At 33.2% G+C, this 19,658-nt stretch overlaps 2 protein-coding genes across 4 annotated transcripts; one reads left to right on the forward strand and one right to left on the reverse strand.

The window, feature by feature from the left end:
* Window positions 1–2,842: 2,842 nt before the first annotated feature.
* Window positions 2,843–5,712, forward strand: LOC109153101 (probable pre-mRNA-splicing factor ATP-dependent RNA helicase DEAH5). The gene has a single exon (XM_019300872.1). It carries the CDS (start codon window positions 2,871–2,873, stop codon window positions 5,460–5,462), a length of 2,592 nt encoding a protein of 863 aa, XP_019156417.1. The 5' UTR covers window positions 2,843–2,870; the 3' UTR covers window positions 5,463–5,712.
* A 949-nt stretch (window positions 5,713–6,661) lies between these two features.
* On the reverse strand, window positions 6,662–10,894 carry LOC109153102 (probable methyltransferase PMT20). Of its 3 annotated transcripts, none has more exons than XM_019300873.1 (8): window positions 10,527–10,894; window positions 9,259–9,576; window positions 9,032–9,180; window positions 8,755–8,950; window positions 8,457–8,667; window positions 7,662–8,337; window positions 7,508–7,585; window positions 6,662–7,239 (listed from the first exon to the last, which is right to left on the reverse strand). In XM_019300873.1, exons 2-8 carry the CDS (start codon window positions 9,550–9,552, stop codon window positions 7,017–7,019), a joined length of 1,827 nt encoding a protein of 608 aa, XP_019156418.1. In that variant the 5' UTR covers window positions 9,553–9,576; window positions 10,527–10,894; the 3' UTR covers window positions 6,662–7,016. The 3 variants fall into 3 exon arrangements, with proteins under 3 accessions (XP_019156418.1, XP_019156419.1, XP_019156420.1); XM_019300874.1 differs by lacking the exon at window positions 10,527–10,894 and adding an exon at window positions 9,847–9,942; XM_019300875.1 differs by lacking the exon at window positions 10,527–10,894 and adding an exon at window positions 9,770–9,792.
* Window positions 10,895–19,658: the final 8,764 nt, after the last annotated feature.

Here is a 19,658-nt window from a genome sequence, read left to right on the forward strand (position 1 = left end):
GAGGTGAAAGACCTATTGATCTAGATGCATTTAATCTCAAATATATTTGATATTACACAAAAATTTGTGTGCGATTGATGTGAGTCTATTTGTACATATTTCTCGTGTTAGTACGTGTGAGCATATTTGTTGGGTTTAAGTTCATGAAATTTACTTTAATTGCATATTCACTTGTTTTATCATTTAGATATGGTTTACACTTGTTTTGAATGTTTTACGCTGTTTTACAAAAAGCTATAAACCCAAATAAAATACTCAATTCAGCACGCGACATTCAAACACAACCCAGCTCCCAAGAGGCGAAGTGGTGCACGGAACGAACTTTTTTAGCAAGGAATCGGCGGCAATGGAAGACGAAAAGGGCGGTGGCAGAGGGGGAGTGTGTTGAAGTGGGTGGTGGCGAGTGTAATTAGCCAACGCTCACGCATCGCAGCTTCCTCATCTATGTGTGATCTGGCGACTGGCGGGTGGGTGTATACTGTAATACTGAAGCAGATAGTATTATATTACTCCTTATCTAAGTCTGATCTCGTTTGTTGTTTGCAAGTTTGATGCTTCAATTCGATTGCTTCTTTGAAGACAAAAGTAGATTTTCTTCAAGGCGAGCAAGTTAGGTAAGAAACAATGGAAATTTCGCTTTGATACTCTACTTGTACTCACCAACATGAGGGGGAAAAGAGTAAGTTAAGAAAATGACTATTTTAACCCCTACACTAACACCTAATAAACTGAAGGTTAACGGAAGGACTAATGCTGGAACAAATCTAATAGTCAAAGGTCTTTTTTGTCCACATCAAAAGACAATGACCAATTGTGGAAAATTACAATAGTCGAAGGACCATTGCTGGAATTAACTTTTTCCCATCTAAAAAATGTAGTACTTTTGTATCTAAACGACTAAACAAGAATGTATGCGAATGCATTTGAAATTTAAACCAAACAAATGTATATATGCTTACTGTAAATGTGTAATAGTATCAAAGGTTCTCTTCAAAGGATTGCATATTTTGTAGGTTATTTAGGTATAGCCTATGCTTGTAAATCTCCATGTGTTATAATTCTTCAATTTTGTATGCATAATTACGAGAATAAGTTGTATTGCCATTTACTATTTTTATTTAGGAGTATTTATATTTCGTTCATTGTTTCAATTATACTTGTTGGTGAAAAATTGTAAACATTTTTATTATATATATATATATATATATTTGACGATGATATTCTCAGTGTTGCAAAAATCACACCTAGGCGCTAGGCGGTGGGAGGCCGCCGCAAGGAATGGTCTCGGCAGCCTCTTCTGCGGCCGGCCGCCTAGACTACCTAACCGGCGGGTTTGGGGAATTTTTTTATTTTATTTTTTTATTTTTTTGTTGAAAATGTGAAAAAATTTCAAAAAGCATAACTTTTGACTCGGTTGTTCGATTTGGACAAATTTTTTTTCAAATCACTAATTTCTCAAAAAAATACTTCTTTAGCTCTTAATTTTAGTTTTTTTTAATGTATTTAAATGGTTTAAACAATCTTTTGAACAATTTTACAACCACTTTCATAAATAGTTTCTAAGAAATAACTATGGAAACCTTAGGGTCCGTTTACTAACAGAAAACTGTTCCTGTTTTCATTTTCTAATTTTTCAGTTTTCATTCTCTGTTTTCAATTCTCTGTTTTCTGTTTAGAAAACTTGTTTACTAACATAAAACTGTTCTCTCTTTTCTGTTTTCTAATTTTTTAGTTTTCACCTAAAATTTAGTTTATTGAGTTCAATCAAAATCTAAAACATTATATAGAGTTTAATTCTTAATTTTGATAATGTAAATAATGTCTAACTTTTAAAGTGTAAGCAAATAAATTATGTTTAAATAAGTAAGGTAAGTAGAAAAGATAGAAGATAGTGATAAGTAAAATAAGATGATAATGAATGTAATCATAGTAATGTGGTTATAGTGACATATAACTAAATAGATGATAGATGATTCTGTTTTCTATTTTGAAAACAGTTTTTAAGTGTGTTTCAGTTTTTCGGAAATTTTCAGAAATTATTTTCAGTTTTGAAAATGAAAACTGTGTTAGTAAACATGTTTTCTATTTTCTATTTTCCAATTTCCGGAAATTCCCAGAAATTTCCAGTTAGTAAACGGCCCCTTATGTTTTATTACTAAAATTTGAAAATTTTTAATTTTTAATTTTATTTTTAATTAAAAAAAAAAATCGGCGCCTAGGGGGCGCCTAACGTTTTTTGCAACATTGAATATTCTTAAATTTAACATTTATTTAACAGAAGTCTTAACATAGGACTATTTATGGTCAAAAATGAAAGTTAAAGTACGTGTTTTGATCGAATTAAAAGTCGATGAGTAAAATGAGTACTAGCCAAATAGTAAGATGATCATTTATGGTATTAATTCTTATTATAACATATAATAATAAATAAAATTATCAATTAATTATTTTTGAAGTAACTCATACAATCTTTTAACTTCATATATATTGATGATGACTCTTGTATTTATTTTGTCTAATACCTATGAAAAGATAGAACGGGACTTACTTTCCTAATCCTTGTGAACTTGGAAAATTCTACTTTCCCTAATCCTTGTGAGATTGGGAAATTCCTACTTTCCTAGGATTATTGTTGCCAAATAATATAATATATATGGGGTAATAATCTTAAATCATCAATTATAATTTAGAAATCACAAGATCATCAGATCACTCTGAGTTTTCCTTAAAATTTTTATCTTCGATCAGCTTCTTGTTTCAACTACACCCACCGAGTATTAATCATCTATCTTCCCACATAAAACCTAAATCATTATAATTTAGGGCTTTAAGCTATAAACCCTATTTACACGCATCTCGGTCTGCGAAATATGGGGGGCTGGGGAAATATTGAGCGGAGAATTGGGATTTCAGGGATTCGGATGAATGATGTTGTTGTCCCATCAAGAAGGCCAAGGCCATTGAAAAGAATGAGTTCGGCAGAAAGGTGGGAGGTAAAACAACTCATGGCTTCAGGTGTCTTAAGTGTTAAGAAGTGTCGTCCTATGTTTGATGAAGAAGATGATAGAATGTTTTATGAAGAAGAAGAAGAAGGTGCGGTTGAGATTGAGTTGAATGAAGATAAACCACCTTTCTTGCAAGGCCAAAGCCAGAGTCTGGATATGTCTCCTGTGAAGATTTTTAAAAATCCTGAAGGTTGTTTGAGTCGAGCAGCTGCACTCCAATCTGCTTTGGTAAAGGAAAGGAGAGAAGTAAGGGAGCAGCAACAAAGAATCATGCTTGATTCCATCCCCAAAGATCTAAACAGACCATGGGAGGATCCAATGCCTGAGACAGGTGAGAGGCATCTGGCCCAAGAACTGAGGGGTGTTGGTTTATCATTGTCAGCCTATGATAATGATATGGCAGAGTGGAAGAAGAAAGATGGTTATGGTAAAGCACTTAGTTTTGGACAAAGGTCAAAGCTTTCCATTCAGGAGCAAAGACAGAGTCTACCCATTTACAAGCTGAAGAAAGAATTGGTTCAAGCTGTACATGATAACCAGGTTTTGGTTGTGATTGGAGAGACAGGTTCAGGCAAGACAACCCAGATGACACAGTATCTAGCTGAGGCAGGATATACTACAAGAGGTAAAATTGGATGTACTCAACCGCGTAGAGTGGCTGCAATGTCAGTGGCGAAGAGGGTTTGCGAGGAGTTTGGTTGTCGGTTAGGGGAAGAAGTTGGTTACGCCATTCGTTTCGAGGATTGTACTGGACCAGAGACTGTGATCAAGTATATGACAGATGGTATGCTGTTGAGAGAGATACTGGTGGACGAGAGTTTGTCTCAGTATTCTGTTATAATGCTTGATGAAGCTCATGAGAGAACCATTCATACTGATGTTCTCTTTGGTCTCTTGAAGCAATTACTTAAGAGAAGACCAGACCTTCGGTTGATCGTCACATCTGCAACTTTAGATGCAGAAAAGTTTTCTGGATACTTTTTTAACTCTAACATCTTTACTATCCCAGGGAGAACCTTTCCAGTAGAGATACTTTACACCAAGCAGCCAGAAAGCGACTATATTGATGCAGCTTTGATAACAGTCTTACAGATTCACTTAACACAACCTGAAGGTGATATCCTTCTTTTCTTGACTGGTCAGGAAGAGATTGATTATGCTTGCCACTCTCTTTATGAGAGGATTAAAGGTCTGGGTAGTAAGAATGTCCCTGAATTGATTATCTTACCTGTTTATAGTGCCTTACCTAGTGAAATGCAGTCTAGAATCTTCGAGCCTGCCCCTCCTGGAAAGAGAAAAGTAGTTGTTGCTACAAATATTGCGGAAGCTTCTTTAACAATAGATGGCATTTTTTATGTTATAGATCCAGGTTTTGCTAAGCAAAATGTATATAATCCAAAACAGGGGCTTGATTCATTGGTCATAACGCCTATATCACAAGCCTCAGCGAAGCAAAGAGCTGGGCGTGCTGGACGAACTGGACAAGGAAAGTGTTATCGTCTTTATACCGAGACTGCATTTTACAATGAAATGTCTCCTACAACAATCCCAGAAATTCAGCGTATTAACCTTGGGATGACAGTGCTTAATATGAAAGCTATGGGTATCAATGATCTTTTGTCCTTTGATTTCATGGATCCTCCCTCCCCTCAAGCACTAATATCCGCCATGGATCAGCTCTTCACTCTAGGAGCTCTTGACGAAGAGGGGCTCTTGACAAAGTTGGGTAGGAAAATGGCTGAATTTCCTTTGGAACCTCCACTGTCCAAAATGCTCCTCGCTAGTGTAGACCTTGGATGCAGTGATGAGATTTTGACCATCGTTGCAATGATTCAGACGGGTAATATTTTTTATCGACCTCGGGAGAAACAAGCACAAGCTGATCAGAGAAGGGCAAAGTTCTTTCAGCCAGAAGGTGATCATCTCACACTGCTTGCGGTTTATGAAGCATGGAAAGCCAACAATTTTTCTGGACCGTGGTGCTTTGAAAACTTTGTACAATCACGGTCTTTAAGGCGTGCTCAAGATGTTAGAAAACAGCTCCATTCCATCATGGATAAGTGCAAACTGGATGTTGTGAGTGCTGCAAAAAATTTTACCAAGATAAAGAAGGCCATAGTTGCAGGTTTCTTTTTCAATGCTGCTAGGAAGGATCCACAAGAAGGAGGGTATAGAACACTGGTTGAGAACCAGCCAGTTTATATACATCCTAGTAGTGCTCTATTCCAAAGGCAGCCAGATTGGGTTATTTATCACGAGCTTGTGATGACAACAAAGCAATATATGCGTGAGGTCACGGTGATCGATCCCAAGTGGCTTGTAGAGCTGGCACCCAGATTTTTCAAAGTCGCTCACCCAACTAAATTAAGCAAACGCAAGAGACAGGAGCGCATTGAACCTCTTTACGACAGATATCACGAGCCTAATTCTTGGCGGTTGAGTAAAAGACGTGCTTAATTGATATGTTCTTCAACAATGCACTTACAATTAAATGACTTCATTATATATGTAAAACAGTCTTTTGAGAAGCTCTAAAATGGATGAAAGGTGTGAAATGAAGTTCTGTATGGTACTGTGAAATGAAGTTCTGTGTGTATATATGGAGAGAGAGGGGGAGAGAGACATCATTAATCATTAAATATATACATTTATGATTTGATTAATCATTTTCTCATGAACCCACCACCATAGTAGTCATGGGACCAAACCTGCAATTTACTCTTAGACAAATCTTCTTGATGTTAACAATATATTTAAGAGCTTTATAAATGTTTGTTTCCTAATAGCTTCATATCTTGTTCATTACTTGAAGTACAACCAGACAAATAATAATAAATACTAACGCGTAAAATGTTATTTATGACTTATTGTAGAAAAGTTAATACTAATTTGAATTAAAAATAAATCGTTACTTAATGATTGATATTGTATGTAATGCTTAATTATATATGAAATCGTGATACTATTTAAGTTAAAATTGATTGTTACTACTTACTAATAATAAATATTGTAATACTTATAACCATGGTTGCAGTAGGTGCTAGTCGGGCGCACGGGCAGCGTCTAGGCGGACTAGGCGGGCGCCAAAAAATAGTGGGGGATTTGCAGTTTGACAATTTTAATGAGGCTGTTTTCAACATTCAATCAAATAACACATCTAAATAAATGAAATAATGATAATTCATAAGTCATAACATCAAAATAATATTAAAAAATAAAAATACTCAAATATGAAATACCCGAATACTTCAATCATCCAAAGATTCAAAGTATCAAACTAGTCTACGGACGGCTGGACCAGACGACATCCTACGAAATCAGAAGAAATCGACCGACTTGGCCGAGTTGGCCGACTAGGCCAATTTTGACCGATTTTGCCATCTAAGCGCCCGTCCAATTTTTGGGCGCCTAATAGTGAAAGCAGAACGGCCTAGGGGCGTCTAGGCCGATCTTTACAACAGTGCTTATAACTAAAGGAATAAGGGTCAAATAGGCCACTTAATTGCACACCAAAATGCAATTAGATCATCGAATTCAAAAAAGATACCACAAAATCATGCAATTAGATCCAAATGACCTATTTACCTGAAAGTATGCTCACAGTACCATACGGAACTTCATCTCACACCTTTCATCCTTTTGAGAACTCCCTTATATGAAAACTTCTCAAAATTAAAGACTGTTTTACATATATAAAAAGCTAAGAAGCTTCAATGAAGTCATTTAATTTCCAACAGATTACATGCATACTTCACAGCAATCTCTGTGGAAAAGAATGGGGACCAAAAAAAAAAAGGGAAAAGAATACAGTACAACAATAACAGGGTAATCCCAGAACCTTACAAAAGAATATATGTATATATATCATGAAAATGAAGTAGAGATTAGAGCAGCAAAATGACATTATTCAGCTACAACGAACTTTCTTCGATCCGATATTGGAATTTGCTTATCTGTTATGTATGTTGGTATCTTAAGTATAACTCCCCGGGGACGGCTTTATGCTATTTCTCATCTCGAGCTTTTCTTGGATGAGTACCAGAGCTTCTTCTGGCAAATCAAGATCTTCTCCTTTTCGACACCGTATTCTGTGTCCTCTTTACGACAGCTCCATCTCATCCCCTTCGCTAGAGTCGAAATAGCATCAACGAAGTAGCTGGAGTCACGAATCAATGCATACCCGTTGGGTCTCAGAACACGGTCCATTTCCAGAAGAACATACTTCATCTCACATCTGCACAAGGGGGTGTAACAAATGTCAAGCTAACCTTAAACTTCCTAGGACAGTTAACCTTAGACTTCCTGCCAAGCACCTTGTGCTCAGATGACATGTAGTGACTCTCCCATATTGGAGGTCATGAGATCGAGCCTCAGTGGAGGCAGTGTTGACTCTTTGTGCTTCAACAGGTTGAGAAAGTATAGATGAACAGATACTACAATGTAATAGAGTCAGTAGAATTCAAGAAAAAAAAACCTTAAACTTCCTAGGACATTGCATTTACCTGTGACTTTCCGCGGTGAAATGGCCATCTAGATGAAGCAGATCATATGTTCTCGGGTATGTTGAGAAAGGCTCACACCTAGAAAAAACGACGAGATGAAGATTAAACAATAATCATGAATTAGTAGACAACGGTATTGTGGGTTACCACTTACCAGTCATGATAGACACCAATTAGACCCCGGTCATAGACTACTGGGAGTGTATTTGCTGAGTAGGTAGAAACGACATTCATAACCCAGAGAGGATCGTCGTTCAGGGCAGCAGCAAAGCCTCCATATAACGTGTTCATATCCATAACGTTTCGTATCTTATCAGTGCCAAGGGCAGGAAGCAACTTCTTGTAGTGCTTCACTCTCGTCTTCCATTTATTGCTGTCATGATTGAAGGCACCCCCGCTTCCTCCACGAACAAAGGTAACACGTTCTGGAGCAGTGCTCAACCTCTGGGGCCACTTGGGGAGAGATTTTAGTTCGATTTTCTTAGCCTTTTGGTTAGGCACAACAACACAAGCCCGAAGTGGTGTATACCATGCTGAATCTGGCTCGGTACTATCATCACATTTCGGTGGGTAGGTGTCGGGATCATCGAGCTTCTTGTAGCAACTGCTGTCTGCTAATTTTTGCCAAACAGCAATGTCGTCCTTTTTCTTGTACAGTTTAAAGCACATTGAAGTAAGCAATTCTTGCAATTTCTCGAAATCTGATTTCTGCTCTTCGATTGTGGTGTTCCATCCTTTCCAGCGGTGCTCATAGTTCACCGGAGGTCCAGAGAGCACCCAGAAACCCCCTGGGCGAAGTATACGGTTTATCTCAAGAAGGTAGAGTCCACCTGAAAATAATCAGGTCTGAAATGATTAAATGTACACCAATGAAGCAAAGTAGCAAACAATGCATAGCAGATTCATTCCTGTTTGATATAAAACCGAAAAAGAATAGATTTTGAATTACCAAACTCAGTCCATGGAATGAGACATCTTGAGCAATGAGCCATATCGAAAGAACTTGAAGGGAAAGGAAGGCGCTGAGTCGAAATGATTCCAAGAATTGCAGGAATTCCACGCTCCAAAGCGAACTGAACCTGGGCCTCATGGTTATCTCTGGGTGCAAGAGAAACCGTAAGAATCCCACGATCTAGTAAATCCCCTCCCCAGCTTGCAACCTAGACATCAGAAGACCATTCATTGTCAAATTTAGCTCTAATTGCAACATATGAAGAAATTATATATAATAACGAAAGTGAACTTACCCCACATCCAGTATCAATGGCAGTTCTGACTGTGCCATCTTTCATACCCGGAATCAGACTTTGCATGAGATCAACATATTTGCCAACACCATCAGGGAACATTGTACCTCCTCCAGGAAAGTGGAATTTCTCCCCTTCTTTCTTTAGCCAATGTTGGTTAGATTTTTGTTTGTTAATCCAATCATATGGAACATTTCTGAAACAATATCCTAGCAGTAATTAATGTTGGGTCCATGGTTGGAAATTCAATCAAAAACCGGAAAGCTAGCTACCCTACCTGTACCAACATTCATCTCTGCTCTTTGGCCATCTGATGGGCGATTTATAGCCATCAGGTGGAGGAACCAAACATTCCTGTCTTTCAAACATCGGAGGGCAGTGGCGTTCCAAGAAACTTAACCGATGAGGATCGTACCTCCTCCACCTCTGCAATACGAGCATCACGTTATCCAAAAGTACACATTTTTATACTAAGAACTAAAATCAAGAATAGAGAATTAGCACCTTCGGATCTGTGCACGGGGTGTAGTCTTGTGAGTCCGGGCTGCACTCAGGAAAGGAAGTGACTTTGATTTGCAGCGTGCCAGAGCCCGAGCCCGAGCTAGAGGCAATTTCCTTGGGAGATTCATCGTTCTTGCCAACATCATTAACAACAAATCTCTCCTTCTCAGAACAGAAGATCCTACCAAGATAGAACGAAAACCCACACAGCACCAAGAACAGTATTGCCACCTGGACTTTCCTCGAACTTTTATCCGGGTGAGTTAAGGGCTTCCCATCTTTATCTTTATGCTTCATGGTCCTTAGTTTAATCAACTATTTCTGCACAAATAAAACAATCAATCTATGAATCATTAAACTTTACCAATCAGTAAATAAATCGAGAATAAAAGGATTCCCATAGGCATCAGTGTAGGATCCATAAGTAGATCATTAAGAACAAGACAGAGTAAATGTTTCATTTTCATCTGAAGCAAGGCAAGAGATTCTTAAATCTTAAAGAACTAAGAACTACCACTTAGATCCAGTTTGCAAACAGAATTAAGGGCTTTCTCAAATCAAAGAAAGCTCATACTCCATAGTAAATCATACACTATAAATAAGATCAGTGGATTAACAACACAGATCTAATGGTCAAAACTGGCTATTAAATTCAACACCACAATAAGATCTGACAGTAATAATAGTGCATTAAACTATTCAACTCTCTTTACTTTAGGTCTTCATATAATTGAGTCATAGAGTGAGGGCCCTCTTTTGCCAATAAAGTCAGTAAAGAACAAGAAAAAGTATGAAACCAACCCAATTAATTTCACACCATGCAAAAAGTGAAACCACCATTGGTTGCAGTCAAGAAAAAAAGGGGAGAAAAGGCAAAACAAAACAAAGAATGATGATAAACGTTGGTCCAAAAAAGAAGCAAAATTCACGTGAAACAAGAATTAATAACCCAGCAATTAAATCTTGATATGACTCTTACTGAATTATTTATGAAATGGGAAAAGATTCAATCTTGTTCTTGGATGTCAAATCTTTCCCCATTTTCATTCCCACATTAATGGAAACCAGATCTCTAGACAAAATTAAAAAGAACAGAACCAACCCAGATGCAATAATCAAAGGAGAAATGAGTGCAACATGAATATGCATACTTGAAAGGGACTGAAGAACACAAGGAGATCTGACACGAAAACTCAAAGAACATCAAAGTACAACAGTGCAAGCCAATAATTCAGCTACAGAGAAAAGGAAAAGATGGGAAAAGGAAGTACCTCTGACACACAAGATATCAGGAAAAGTGTAAAGAACCCAGATTTCTTCTCTCCCAGTCACTCTCTTCAGCTCCAAAGCCACCCAAGATTGTGAATTGAAGCAAGGGAAGAGGAAAGGGAGAGGGGGGTTTAGAAGTGAAGGAGAGATGAGGAGGGTAGTCAGAAATATCAGTGTCTCTCCGCGTATATGTATAGAACAAGAAAAAGAAGTAATCTTGAATAAACAAAGAATCTCTCACGTTCACTGCCCCTCTTTTTTATTCTTATCAATTTCAGTATTTCACTGCCTCGTGCCTCGCTAGCTGTCTTCTCTTTCTGGTTTGGCTTTTTATTACAGCAACTCCCCTTTCATGGTCCCTTCCTTCTCTCTCTCTCTCTCTCTCTCTCTCTCTCTCTCTCTCTCTCTCTGCGCTCTTTTTTGCTTTTATATAAATCTCTCTCTCTCTCTCTTCTTGGCGGGGCATTCCCTGCAGGTAAAGAGCGAAAAGGGAATGAATGAATACTATTACCGGAAACAAAATCCCGCCCGCCACGGAGCCATGGTAAAAGTTTTCCTTAATTAATTTCAATTTTGTCTTTCTATTATACTCGTTTTATCTTATTTTATCTGTCCTACTTAAAATGATAATCGGGATATTATCATACCAGATACTAGTTGGCAACATAGACATATTTAGTCTAGAATGTGTTAAATCATTACTGGCTCGATTTAAATTTATATCGTCGGCTCATACCTGAAAAGGTAAAATCATTATAAATTTCATATACCAAATAATTAAAATTTATTGCCATTTTAGACAATATCAATTTAAATTTCTACGAAAAATTAAAAAAAAAAATGGCATTTTATTCAAGAATTCATTATACAAAAGGTATGTAGCTCATAAAATAGTTATTTTTGACAATATAACTTTTCGTGGGTGGGATCTTTAATTTCTACCCTAAACTTGTGATTGCACAGTATGAATTGGGCACTTGAGTTGAGGAATGAATGTCTTTTGGACATTCTCTTGTAGTTTAAGATCCCACTTGGGGCAACCGCCAAGAAGGTAGGCCAATATTTGCTTGTTGGATCATTCATATTACTTTTGAAGGTTGATTCAAAATTTTATAATTGATTTTAATTTATATATTCGTATATAAATAAATAATTAAAGTGAAAGTATAAGTTACAAGTTTTACAATAATTTTTTTGTAATCTTTTGTGTAACAAGCAAAACTAAAGCTGCATAAAATGAGAAAAGGGCACTTCAATAACAGCTTACAACAAAAAGAAGTGCAGGCTTGATGGATCATCAAGGGTTTGAAACAATTCGGTCGTGAGGGTTCAACATTCATCGACAAGACGACAATTACAGGTCACCTAGTGGTTCATTAAGAATTTGAAAACAATTCGGTCGCGAGGGCTCAACATTCATCGACAATTACAGGTCACCTAGTAGTTCATCAAGGGTTTGAAAACAATTCAGTTGTGAGGGCTCAACATTAATCGACAATTACAGGTCACCTAGTGGTTCATCAAGGGTTTGAAAACAATTCAGTTGTGAGGGCTCAACATTCATCGACAATTACAGGTCACCTGGTGAATTATCAAGGGTTTGAAAACAATTCGGTCGTAAGGGCTCAACATTCATCGACAACTAATCAGCACACAAAGAACCACTTCATGTCACTAGACCACACGATCATTAGCATATTAACATTGTTAAATATAAAATATTCTTACAACTCCATATATAGTAACACAAAAATTTTCCAAATATTACATTGAAAACAAGTCAAATTGATTAGTTTTCCAAACTCTATGTGCTTTGTGGACTTAATATTAGTAGCATAGATTTCATCCCATGTTTAGGGACATGTGTCTGCGTTGTTTTTAGTTTCTATTTTTGCTAAACATTTTTGGAAATATGAGAAGCCATTCTAAAACTGCCACGTGGAGAATAAGGAATCCACCCACGACGTTAAAAGAGCTGGGGTCCACCATGCTGATTCGCTAAAAATGTTTGGACTGCCCTGCCGCATCCTCCAACAGTTATTAATGCCATTGTATTGGTCCCTGTAAGCTGTAACTTTCTTTTATTTTTATTTTTATTTTATTTTATTTATTATTTTTTATGGAGTTATTTTTTTTCTTTTAATTTTTTTATTTTTATGGAAGAAAATTACAAACAAAAGTTTACTGTCTAAGACAAATTTGGATTGAGACAGTCTTGATAATATTTGTGAAAATAAGTTATTTTACAGGTTTATGAGATGATAAAAAGTGATGAAGATTAAGAATTGAGAAATCATAATGAGTTGTCATCTAATCTGTATAATTATAGATATGTTTTATTGATAAAACTGTTGTCGATGTATAAATGCTCTGATATCTTATAGGAGATGAAAGTGTCAGTCTCTTGAAGAGTGACAAATATTAATTAAAATCGAATTAATGATTGAATCTAAAAATTCGATTAATTGATATGTGAGTAAATTTTGTGAGATTGTCTCAATTAAATATGTAATACTTTCTTTTAAGATCTCATATTTTGTAAAAAAAATATTACGTATTTTATATGAGACAATTTTTGTGAAAATCGCGTAGGCATAGAAACTCATATGTTGTCCATTAATTAATGGAATGACGGTGGATTTTTTATTTTTAGTTTTTAATACATTGTGGATCTTTTTCCTGATTTTAATTACCTAGTTTCAGTTATATATTCATTGTATATATACTATGAATACAGTGACTGTTGATTCAACGGATTCACGTGGATTTTGACTTTGGAAATTAATAGCCGCCGATTGCGCGGACGGTCAACGTCGGTGTTTTTTACCGCTTCTGCAAAAGAACTGTCGGTGCATGCCACCCCCCATATTTCATTAATTTTCCGGTCAGAAAATATTAATGATAGGAACAAAAAAGAAGAATAAAAAATGCCCATGTTAACTATTTGTCAGAAATCACAAAATTGCCAATAAAGGATGGCAGAGTACGCGAAACATAATACTTAAATCAGATGGTTAAAATTATATTCTTATTAATATCATCTTAATTCAGTACATCGCACATAGTCTTCATAATGCAATTTAATATGATTTATGAAATATTATGCAATTTAATGTGATTTACATACCGTACATTTTTGGATAGTGAAGACTGATTTTACCGTCATAAAATAAATTTCAGAATTTTAATAATAATTTTTTATTAAATATACAAAGAAAATAAAAGTCGATTGTCAAAATTTGCAACTTAGAATAATAGTGATGCGAAGACTTGTAATTTGAATTGGAATATAATTATCCACTTGCATGAATTTAAAACTCCAATTTTCTGCATCTCAAAGAAAAAAAAAAGTGAAGATGCTATAACAGTAAGGTCAAATATCTTGTAGTCGAGCGACATAATTGTGACTTTCTTAATTGGGAGGTCACATGTTCAAATTCCAGTAAAGGCATGGACTCTTTGTGCTTTAGTAGATTGGAGGCATTGACTCTTTGTGCTTCAGTAGATTGAGAAAGTATCTATTAATAAATATTACATTGTAACAAAATCACTAATACTCAAAAAAATATAATTTTAAAAAATTCAAGAATCTAAATGTGTGTTATGAGTGAAGGTCATCTTGAGATCATATCTAGCTTAAATGACAAAACATATTACAATTATAGAGTTTCCTGTTGAGAAACAACCCATATTATAGATAAAGTAGAAGGGGACCATTTAATTGTCCAATTTTGTTGTAGCACATGGTCACCAATTGTGAGTGTTAGATGTCTTAATAATGAAGTTTCAAAATAGCTATCTAATAAAACCTTATAAGTTTCGAACATTTTACTAACTTCCGTTAGCAAAGGGATCGGATTTACAACTCTTTGAATAACTAAGGAAGTAGATTTCTGTCATGGTCTAGTAGCATAAAGTGACTCTCCTAAATAAGAGGTTATGAGTTTGAGTCTCAGTGGGGACGATATTGACTATTTGTGCTTTAATAGATTGAAAAAATAGTTATGAACATATATTACATTTACTGCGGCCTTTCCGATTTATTACAGAGTATGATTTGATGAAAAAAAAAATTTAAATTTACTTATGAATAAGTCTTGTGTAAGACTCATATATGATACATGTAATAATTTTTAGTGAGAGTCATAAAAATTATTATATTTTGATTAAAAAATATTATATATTTTACGCATAACGATTTCACATATTCATCACACAAATGTGTCAATTTATTAGTATATTTATTATTTCGAGTAAATAGAAAATGACATGCATGAAGAGTGGGGGGGTTGGTAATTACTTGTGGGTAGTGCAGACAGACAACTAATCAAGTATGATGCCTTTATAATTATGATAATAATATAAAATACTAGTTGGGTTATCTTAATTTCGTCAAATTAGACACAAAAGGCTGTAAGTATCACCGACACATATGTTATCGTGGTCATTACCTTAATTTATACTTTGCTTGTCAGATCTGGTCCTAATCAATTGTGTTACAGCTATTCCACCATCTCAAAGGGAAAAGAATAGATCTAACTTGTCTCAAAATGGATGATTGAACGAGTGGAGTATAATATTGTCACATTTTCATTTTCTCTGAAAAGTTAATTATCGAAATGGTTCTTTGACTATAACGGAATTATCAATTTGGTTTTAAGTTAATGGATGTCTATCGGCAAAACAAACGTAGGACTAAATTGATTAAAATTTTTAAAGTTGAGGGACTTAATTGGTCATTTAGTCAATGGCCAATTTGATAATTTGGTTATAGTCAAGTGACCATTTCGATAATTAACGCGTATTAAAATATTACAAGTTAGATTCTTATTAACACTCTTTCGATTGAGTACATCACACTCGATCTTCCTAATATGAATCTTCTTAGTATGATTTATAGGCTATTACACAATAATAACAAGATTTATTGAATGTGCATCTTCAAATAATAACTGTCTCCTGTCACCCAAGAAAGAATAGATTTAACTTTTTTTTTTTTTTTTGAAAGGAAGAATAGATCTAACTTGGTTTTATAAGTAAAATAAAATTTTATAGAGGAAAAAAGCTATTTTTTTTTAATGAAAACGTTAGACATCAATACAATATAGTCAATTGTTTAGGTCAATTTTAGGCGAAAAACATTACTAAATTTAAAATGTTGTTATCAACCAGCAGCCGACAAATAGTTGTTGTTCTGTTCAATATGGGGAACAAATCTTTATTTTTCATTAATATCTTCACTTTTATTTTTATTCTGCAATTGAAAAATAGTGGAAGAGTTCGATATCGACTACTTGTCAATAGTGTTGGTGTTATTTGATTTCATTTTATCTCATTGTGATGAGCATATTATAAACGAACCCTGAGTAAATCAATCCGGTTGAGTGGACCTAACCAACTTTGGAGCCTCGGGACCGAGTCTAGTGCTCAACCCTGGTGGTTGTGGTCGAGTCCAGTGCTCGACCATCGAGGTCAAGCCGGGTGCTCAGCCTCATCTGGTGTCTGGTGAGGTGTAGGGCGCGGTCAATTTAGTTATAACTTCCTTCACTTTTCTTGTGGGGTAGTTAAGAGCAAGTTCAGTATAAATTATTGTTAGTTGTCTCATTAATTAAGACATCAATCATTCTCTTGTAATAGCATTACACAAGACTTAATACAATACTCTTTCTCTTTATTTTTTATTATTCTTTTGATTATTGGATTATTTGAGTCAGGCTACCTAGATCAATTTAATCCATCGCATTGTTAAGCGATTTAACGGTTGAGCGATAGAGTTTTATTTTTGAATTTTCTAAAAAAGAGACACGTAATTGTATTGGAGATATTTGTTGATACTAGTATTTGCGCCCGTGCGATGCACGGAATGGATTTATTGTAATATATTAAGAATATTTGGATCGATATATAATTATTTAAATTAGAACATCAAATATTATATAATGCAATTGAAAGTATGGTTTGGATCATTTATGTGTTTTTATGTTATTAATTGCTCAAATTAGTAGCTAATATGTAGATGTACGCATGCGGTGCTGTAACTTTGGAGATTTTATTTATCATTGTTCAGTACTTTTATAAATTAGTCAAATGTGCTCGTTCTCTAGCAACTCAGTTATAAAAATGAATTGATATCCTAATTTATTTGTATGGAAAATATATTTTTTTTGTCTAGATATATAGCAATTTTGCCATTTAAAAAAACATAATATCACAAATTGTATTTACATACTATTGAAACCTCTTTGTAGACAACATTGGTAGTTACAACACAATCTTGTCTATCTTCGTCTAGAGCTAACACCTTTAGTCCAAAAGGATGGGTGACTCGGGTAAAAATATATAATGGTAGAATTTCAGTCAATTAGTAATCCTTTTATATTTTCAGTCAATTAGTAATATCAAATTCATTTTCAGCCAATTATTCTTTTTTATTTTTAGTCAATTAGTCAATTAGAATATTAGATGCATTGATATTTTTACCTAATTTCTGTTCCAGTTTTAAATGATGATGTAGAATATTTTTAATGAAATATTTTCTTTGTATTTTTAATTTACTTTTGCTATTGTTTAAAATATGCATTTACTATTGATGATGTAGAATATTATTATTGAAATATTTCCGTCCAATTTTTAATTTCTGTTCCATTTTTTAATTAAAATGCAATGAACTGTCAATTTATTTTTTCATTTCAATTATGGATCATTTTTTATTTGTAGTCAATTATTAATATTAATTTCCTTTTATAATTTCAGTCAATTAGTAATATCAGATTCATTTTTAGACAATTATTCTTTTTTATTCTCAGTCAATTAGTCAATTAGAATATCAGATGCAGTGATATTTTTACCTATCCAAACCATTTTTAATTGATGATGTAGAATATTTTTATTGAAATATTTCCGTTCCATTTTTAGTTTACCTTTACTGTTGTTTAAAATATGTCTTTACTATTGATGGTGTAGAATATTATTATTGAAATATTTCCTTTTCATTTTTTATTTACTTTTACTTGATGATGTAGAATATTATTATTGAAATATTTCCGTTCCATTTTTAATTTCTATTCCATTGCTTAAAATTGTGAAAGATTTATGATATAATTGTGATTTGATTTATTCTACTATGTAATATTATTGTGAAAAATTAAAATGCAATAATCTGACAATTTTCTTTTCAATTTTAGTCAATTATGGATCATTTTTTATTTTCAGTCAATTATTAATATTCATTTCCTTTTCCAATTAACCTAATTTATGTTTCTTTTTTCATTTTTAATTTTCAGTCAATTATTAATATTCATTTATTTTTCAATTTACCTAATTTTTGTTCCATTTTTAATTGATGATGATGTAGAGAATTATTGTGAAATATTTCTGTTCATTTTTTAATTTACCTTTACTATTTACTATTGTTTGAGCGGGAACTCAAGTAAATAGAATTTTGTTTTTAATTATATTATAGATTATAGATTATAGATTATAGATTCTCCACCAATCCAAACACTATGGATAAAGAAAAGCCATTTCATTAAGGAAATTAAAACTAATTAAATTAAATATAATCATGCTATATTTATTTGTAACTGTATATTAATTTCATTTTGAAATCATTGGTTCACATATTTGAATTATTTATTTTTTCTTTAATTATTATAAACAAAAATGATACTATACTAATTAATTTATGATATTTTTCAAATTGTATTTTTAAAAAATATAACATTTACACATGTTATGAGGTGTTAAAACATATTTTAAAATTATTTTTTATTAGTAAGTGTTTTTATTTTAAAAATATTTTCCAGCGAGCCACACACTCCCTTAGTTTCCCATAAAAAATTGATAAAGAAAAGTCATTTCATTAAGAAAATTAAAACTAATTAAAGTACATCTAATAATGCTATATTTATTTGTAACTATGTATTAATTTTATTTTGAAATTATTGGTTCACATATTTGAATTTTTTATTTTTTCTTTAATTATTATAAACAGAAATGATATTGTACTAATTAATTTATGATATTTATCAAATTGTATTTTTAAAAATATAGTGTTTTACCGGCAATTTATATCATGCACCAGGGCGCGCATTGCATTGTGCGCCCTGATGCAATACCTAACTGTATAAAAAAAATACACATAATTGTATAAATAAATACACATAATGATATAAACAAATACACATAATCACGTCAACTCCCTTCCGCGCCTCCCAAAACAACGTCGTTTTGGGAGGCGGGGGACGCACAGTGCTGCGCGCGCTGTGGTGCAGGGTATAACGATTGTGTTTTACCCGTGCGTTGCACGATTTTTTTTTTTATTTTATGAATTTAAAATTAAAAATAGAAAACAATGAAAATATATTATAATGTACAATATAATAATATAGTTGGACTTTTATATATTTGGTCAAGTCTCTATTTTCATAACATACAAAATTTAAATTTAAATTTGTATGGCTAATATAATCTCTAATCACGTACATATTTAGATAAATTTATTGAAAAATTCACATAATTAAATTTATTTATTTCTAATTGTATTTCATATATATTATAATTCTAAAAATATGAATACTAACTAAGAGAATTGTACTTAGAAATCAAAAAAAAAAATGTAAATTCTAAATTTTGTATGAATAAATTTAAACTCTAATCGGACGCATTTCCTTATATGATTGTATAATACATTGTATATACACATAATATTTATTAATATGTATATAGAAAAGTTCTATATTATAATTTCAATAATTATAATTTATATTGATAGATTTATAATTAAAAAAATTACATTTAGAAATTTAAAATGTAACATTTAAATATTGTATGATTATTATAGTGTATTTTTTGAAAGGGATTATTATAGTGTATAATTGTATGTAAAATTATAAATATTCATGTTTTGTTAATTTTATACTTTCATTTCTTTAATTATATTTCATATTTTATTAATTATAATTTAATGAAATTGTCACAAATATTTTTAGGAAAGAAATCTTATATTTCTTAGTTTCAATAGTTATATTAATTATAATTAATAAATATTGTGGCAATTACCATAATAATTTCATTAATTATATTAATTCTAATATTTGTTCTCTTCCAATATTTAAACACATTACCATAAAATT

The sequence above is a fragment of the Ipomoea nil genome, unplaced genomic scaffold, assembly GCF_001879475.1.
Source record: "Ipomoea nil cultivar Tokyo-kokei standard unplaced genomic scaffold, Asagao_1.1 scaffold2480, whole genome shotgun sequence".
NCBI classification, from domain to species: Eukaryota; Viridiplantae; Streptophyta; class Magnoliopsida; order Solanales; family Convolvulaceae; genus Ipomoea; species Ipomoea nil.